General features: G+C 39.1%; 1 protein-coding gene across 1 annotated transcript in view; it reads right to left on the bottom strand.

The window, feature by feature from the left end:
- Grm5 (glutamate receptor, metabotropic 5) overlaps positions 1-7,014 on the bottom strand; it is a gene marked incomplete at its 3' end in the record, with an annotated part of 495,155 nt that continues 488,141 nt past the window's right edge. The window contains exon 10 of the mRNA XM_005380433.1: positions 1-154. Within this exon, the coding sequence (XP_005380490.1) occupies positions 1-154 (154 nt within the window). The remainder of the gene's footprint in view (positions 155-7,014) is intronic.

Here is a 7,014-nt window from a genome sequence, read left to right as displayed (position 1 = left end):
CCCGCGGCCCTCCGCGCTCTTGGGGAACGGCTTGATGACCGCCGTCTGGTTCGGGCTCTCCTTCTTGTTGATGTGCACCGACAGCCGCTGCCACAGGTGCTGCCCCCTGCTGCTCCGCTCGTTCTGCGCCCAGGTGACCGACTTGCCGTTGGAGCTGCGGAGACAGAGAAGACAGAGACTGAGCGCGGCCGCGTCCCGCGTCTCCCCGGGAACGGCGCGTCGGGAGCGCGCCCGGGAGGGGCCTGGCGGGGACCTCGCTCGCCCGGTCTGGCGTTAGAGGTCCCCTCGCCTGGCCCGGGGGTGTGCCTGGGAACCAGTGTTGGAAGGGCGCGGGGCGCCAGGGCACTGGGCCGGGCTCTGCGGAGCCCGGACGCCACCCGCTCCAGCGGAAGCTGCTCGTGCTGCAGATGCAGCTGCGGGATTTGGAGCTTTACGGCCATCTGCGGAAGTGCCTGGTGCGGGGCAAGGGCCTCCTCTGCACAGAAGCGTCACAATTAGGAATCAGATTCACAGCCCGAAGACAGGAGGGAAGGTGTGAAAGAATCAAGGGCAGGAAACGCAGAGGTTCCCGTTAAGCTGCTATCCTGCAGGGTGGTGTAGATCCAGCCCTGTGTCCCTAGGGATGTCTGCCCGAACTTCTAATTTTGGTCCCTAGGGATGTCTGCCCGAACTTCTAATTTTGAGCATGGTTTTATTTAGTCTGGTCCAGGTGCTGGAAAAGTACAAATTCAGTGAAGGCACACACAAATTTTTCATTAATTAGAATTTTTTCAAAAAAAAATTTTTTTTTTCTTCACAGTGATTCTCACAAATTTATTTTTAGCCCTCGAATTTGAATAATAATTCTAGAAGGGAGAAGGCAATGTATTTCCTTTGGCACCAAGCATAATAACCTCAGATTAGAGACTTCGGTTTTTTTTTAAAGGCCTTTCCCCTCTTTCATTTCACAAGCAATTCTTGTTTGGACTCTGTTCTAGGCTCTCGAAGCTACTGTAATGACGATGAATTTGGTGGCTCAATCTCAATCTCTGCGCCCTAAACACCAAAAAACTGACACAGCCTCCAAAGCACATTTCCTCCATCAGAAACCTCACTGTCGCCAGAGGATATGACCTAACCTGCAGGGATATTACATAGTGCAATCCTGGTGTGATTCCCCATCACAAATACGTACAAGATCTCTGTAACTAGAGATCTGTTACCTTTAATGCAGACAGATTCGTTCTGGAATTGTGACCAAGAGGTAGCCTTGGGCAGTCTCGGAACAGAAGACTTTGAAGAACCCAGTTCTGTTATGTGAGCCAGTGGTTACTAAACCTAATTGTTTATGAAACTTACCTAGGGCATTTATCAAAATCGCTAGATGTGTCTGCAGAGATTGAATGTTTAGAATGGGTTCAAATTATGAATGCTTTTTACAAGAACTCTGTGGTGTGCCTCTGCCCTCTAAAGCAACTTGGAAGCAGACATTTTGAAACTGAGAAACATTGACACAAAGCAGTCTTTTTTTCCCTGAATTGTCATTGTTCCCTTGCCCTTCTTGAAGAAGGGTTTGGTTTCCTTTGCTAGGCAGGAGCCTCAGCCTTACTTGGAGCACCGCTGACTGCCTTGGTTTTGCCTGATTGCGCCTTCCCGATCTACTCTGTATGAGACACTTGCTCCCTTGATTACAGTCTGTTTAACAACACTCTTCTGGCTTCTTTCCCATGCTGCTTGCTTCATATGTGCCTTTTTTTTTTTTTTTGCGTCTTCCTTTCTCTGCTCTCTCCTGTATAGGCAGTCTATCATTTCATTTAACCTACTGTACATATGGCAGCCCAGTATTCTCCCCAATTCTGCATTGTAAAATGTCCCTTTCCTCCAGCTCTCATCTGGAAAGGATGATCAAATCATTTCCAGATATAGAGGTTGCTCTGCATTCATAGTAGAAGTAGCACTGACATATGTTTGACTTTTCTAATACAGTTGCAGGATTTGTTTTTCCATTTTGCATTAACCTGCCATACTTCCTTTTAAATTTTTAGTGCATTACACTTTCCCAGGAGTACATTAATTTTGCAACATGGCACAGAAAAAAATGGGCCAGATTTTTTATGGGATGTGATTGAAAGAGTGGTTCCCATATACTCCCTTTTTCCCTACCAGCAGGATAGGAAACGGGCATTCTGGGAGAGGCAGTTACTCTTTCAGGTCACCAGGGCCCCTTTTAATACAAAGCATGGGCTAGAAACTTGAAGCATAACTGGGTTTATTCTACCATGCTTTACCCTAGGGATGCTTTTTCTTCCAGCAGAGAGCTTTCGGGAACACCTGCTGTTAAAACCTCTCTCCATCTCTCAAATGCTTTTAGTGTGAAATGGTGAACATAACTTTGGATGTTAACAGTGACAGTTTTTCACATCACACATAGACATGCCGCAAAACATGATAGCGTACTGAAAAACTTGTGGGTGAAAGTATAAGAAACGCGTCTGTCCTTGCCTCCCCTCCCCTCCCTTCCCCTTCTCTCCCCTCCTCTCTCCTGCCTTCCACTCCCCTCCTTTCTTTTCTTTTTTCTTTCATTCATTCATTTTCTTCTCCTTTGTATTTCTCCTTAACATGCTTGAAGAAAGCTTTCCTGATCCCACCCTCAACTAGATTCCCATAGCACATGCATTTAGGCATTTAATAACTCTTTGCATGTATTGTTCTCCTCTGCTAAGTGGAAGGCGTAGGCAGAGGGTTGTTTCCTGTTATATCCATAATGCCTCGACATTGTCTAGAACATTGTAGGTGTTCAGTAATATTTTGGGGTCAGTATTTGAGTGGATAAATGCATTTTGGTCTTAAAATTCATAATGGCTTTTGGTTAGAAACAAGTTTTAAAACTGTTTAATATTAAGGAAATTCTATTTCTCTCTCATCATGGATATAGCTACATGTTATGTAGCTCCCACTAATCAATAGTAGTGTATACAGATAAATGATATTTCATTAACTGTGAAAACTCAAATCTTGATATCTACATTAAAGATCACAAAGGGATACTTTGTTAAACATATATGCATATATATATATATATTATTGAAATTTGTCAGGGATGAAAGATTATTGAGACCGTATAGGTAAATGAGGTAAGATAAGACCCACACTGTCAATCTCAGATCTGACCCTGACTGGTGTTGGGAATGTCACAACACCTTTGAGTGCATTTCTTGAAAAAAATGGAAGAAATAAACATGTGTTCACATGATTTCTGGATGGAACCAGAAGGATCCTACATGTAAAGATAATCAAACACAAAAATTCCACAAGTACAGGGGTCATTCATTATCATCAAACTTCTGTTTAGTTATTATAAATTCTTTTTTATTATTTAGGCTGATAGGGGCTGGGGATTTAGCTCAGCGGCAAAGCGCCTGCCTGGCAAGCGCAAGGTCGTGAGTTCGGTTCCCGGTACTGGAGAAAAACCAAAACAAAAAAAGAATGAATTATTTAGGCTGATAATTTCTTTTTCAGCACTGAGATTATGTTTCTTCAAGTGGCCTGAGGTAAGTAAGTGGTAAATAAAAAGAGAGCTTTTCTTTACCTGCCCATAGCATTTGTACTTTTCCCTACTGCATCTGTTGAGTGACAAAAGAGGACGAATAAAGAAGTTTGGAAGTAGAGACATGACATAACGATTTGGTACATCTGGACGGGAACCAAAAACATTTCTTGCTCTTTTCTAAATACCAATTAACTCTTTTCAAAATATACTATGCAATCTAATGTCTTCCCTTTTACGAAATTTGTTCTTTATTTGTAGAATTTAAAAAAAACTCAGTGTGATGTGAAGATTAGGTTGTTTTGTGGGGTGTTGAGTTTTGTTTATATTTCAGGTCTACCCAAATGACACCTTGTACCTTTATTCTCAAAAGTTTATTCTTCCTCTTCTTCCCTTCCATGTAGAGCACTTAAATAATTTATTAATATGAGTCAGGCTCTAAATGTCAGCTCGATGAGCCCTCACAATTTCCCTACTCATCTGCCCAGACATGAAGAAATTAGAGCATTCTGCCACAGCATGCCGTCCTTACAGAGCGAACATTAATAGAGAGAAGTTTAACCGTCAAAAAGTCTGTGGAATTTACAATTTGTGAATTCACATTAAGTGGAAGTGGAATAATCCAATAGTTTTACCCCGGAATTTTAGTGTTGTATTGGCAGCATATAAACATGTTATGTAGCTCCCACTAATCAATAGTAGTGTATACTTGCATGTTTTTATTACACTGAATTAAAAACAATTAGTCTTAAGCTTTTTTCGGTGGCGTGGTTTATTAGTACCTCATAACTTACAAGGTTTTAGGGCATCAGTGTTGTAATCAAATACACCTTCTAAAAGTTAAATCATTTTTATTAAAAATAGTCTTCATTGCTGATTCTTTCTTGTTTGTGTATTTTGGTTTTGGTCTGAGGGGTAGCCAGGATGGAGATGTTGTATGCTTATGAGCTAAGACAAAAAATAATTGAAAAACTTGAGCAAATGACATTAGCAAATTATGCATGTAGAGTGACATCAGAAAATACTAGTTCAATGAAAGAATCTCATAGATTGAAAACATCATAGGCAGAGAATTTGCAGTGGCAGTTCCACTTTGGGTTAATTTTCTTATACTGTTTATGAATATATTTTGATTTCCATGATTTGCCTTCAGTGAAAAAGTATAGTAATACAGTTTATTTAAAAGATGCTGAAGAATTTGATGTTGTTTATACTAAAACATCCGCAGTAGGTGAAAAAAATCTTTCTGAGCTTTGCTGAAAACCTGACATCTTTTTCTAAAAACTAAACTGAGCACACTGTACTATGTAAGAAAAATGGCAGAATCATTTATATAAATTTCCTCAGTAGTAGCATAAATGGATTTAAATAGCTATCTTTTTGACAGTTTAAATAGCTATGAGAATATATGCATTAGAGATATATACAAGGGGAAAAATACTTGAGTAAAGTGAAGTCAATGAATAAATTAACAGATATAATGATCAAAATAATATATTTGCATAGTGATTTATAGATTACTTTTAGGAACATTCTGATTGTCGAGGTAGAGAAGACCACTGTCCTCACTCTTTAAAAAATGAGGAAACCAGAAGCGAGTGACATCAGCTGATTTGCCCTATTTGTTTGCACAGTAAGCAAATTAGAAAATGAGACTGATACCATCTCATGATTTTCAGTTTCGATTTTCATGACATTATATTGTGTATGTTTTCTGGTTGAAGTCATGTCTGTATTCTGTGGAAGAAAACCCTGAGGTGGTGTATCGAGATGATATGTGTTTTAGGTAGAAAAGTTAGTCATTTAACTTATATTCTCTCTGTACTTCTTCATCAGATACCTACATACCTAGAAAGCACCTACATCTCCTTTGGCCATTAAGTCAAATATCACAGGTTAATTAGGCACCAACATTTGTTAGAAATAATGATTGAATGTCTTGGTGATGAGGGCACTGTAAGCCTACAGCCATATAGATTAATGTGTGACTATTCTCAGCTCCATTTTTTCATGCTGTGATGCAATCAAAACGCTTTTCCTATGAATTGCTCTAATTCTTTTATTTTCTGTCTGATTTATGTAGAAATTCCAGTAAATAAGAACTGTGTAATTGTGGCAATAACCTTAAATCTGGACTGTTTATAAAATGCTGATATGTGATTCTTTTACAAATGATTTTTATTTATCAGTGCTTTTTGTTGCTATGGGTGAGAATTGATAACTTAGACATCTCTCAAAGAGGGTAAAATTGAATTCAAGAGAAAAGATTGATATAGACGAAAACTAACACTATGAATTATTAACATTTTATCGATTGTTAGAAATATGTGGTGTTTCCTTTCCCTCCAAACTTCAAATGAGGAAGTAGATGGACAGATGGAAGATAATAAAGGGAAAGAAAGTGAGTGGTGGCAGTGGAGTATTGGAATAAAAAGTCAGTTCACTGGGCTTCAGGAGGAACAAATCGCAAGGGATTCAAAACTTCACAAAGGGGAGTAGCCATTTCCAGCGAGATTGCTCAGAGAGAGCAGTCTTCCTAAGCAGAATCCATGTATTCTGTTTGGATAGCAGTCTATGATGAAATACGTAAAGAAAGCGACAGTTATTGCCCTTTATGAAGGATATCAGTGACAGAAGTTCAGAAATCCACAAGAAACAGGCAAGCAGCAAGTAGTCCAGTTTGACCATGAAGTGGAAGTTAAAGCATTAGAAGCTGAAATATTTGAACTGTTTGTCTGTTATAAAATTTCTTGCTGGACACCACCAACTATAAACCTCTACTTTATTCTCCTTTTACTATGTGAATAACTCATAAGTAATTAATGTCGGGCTTCTTACTAGTATCTGGAACAGATACATATTCTAACATAATTAGACCCATAAATGGTCCAATTATTACATTTAAATATAATCTATATGCTTGATCATTAAATGACTGGATGGTTTCATCCATAAAAAGTATCTTGTTACTTAATGCTTTACTTAATCTTGTTTTCCTGGCTCAACAAGAACAGTCTAAGCAGGCATCATGCCATTGGTATCTTACACTTTCATCCCAGCTTTATGCATTGACTTTGTCCCTAATTTAGCCCCAGTGCTGGTTCTACTTGAGAAAATGTTAAGACTCAACTGATATTTGTTAAATATCAGTTTAAATATAGAGACTTAATTGATATTGCAGAGACTAAGGGAAAAAATAAAAAGAGAAAAGCTTGGTGAAGCACAATACTTGTGTTAGGGTAGATTCAAGATGTTGCTTTAATAGTACAGGGATATAATATTGACATAATAATCAGTGCAACAGAGAAGAAAATGGAAAGGAATGTTCCCACAGGAAAACTGAAAGAAAAGACATTGGTTTTGCCAATTAGATTTTTTTTTTTTTTTTTATATATAAGAGGAATTTTTTAAAAAGTTGCTGCTGAAGGGGCTGGGGATTTAGCTCAGCGGCAAAAAGCGCCTGCCTGGCAAGCGCAAGGTCGTGAGTT

Source organism: Chinchilla lanigera, unplaced genomic scaffold (genome assembly GCF_000276665.1).
Source record: "Chinchilla lanigera isolate Chin_1 unplaced genomic scaffold, ChiLan1.0 scaffold00013, whole genome shotgun sequence".
NCBI classification, from domain to species: domain Eukaryota; kingdom Metazoa; phylum Chordata; class Mammalia; order Rodentia; family Chinchillidae; genus Chinchilla; species Chinchilla lanigera.
The sequence above is the reverse complement of the archived record's forward strand: the minus strand, read 5'-3'. Positions and strand labels throughout refer to the sequence as shown.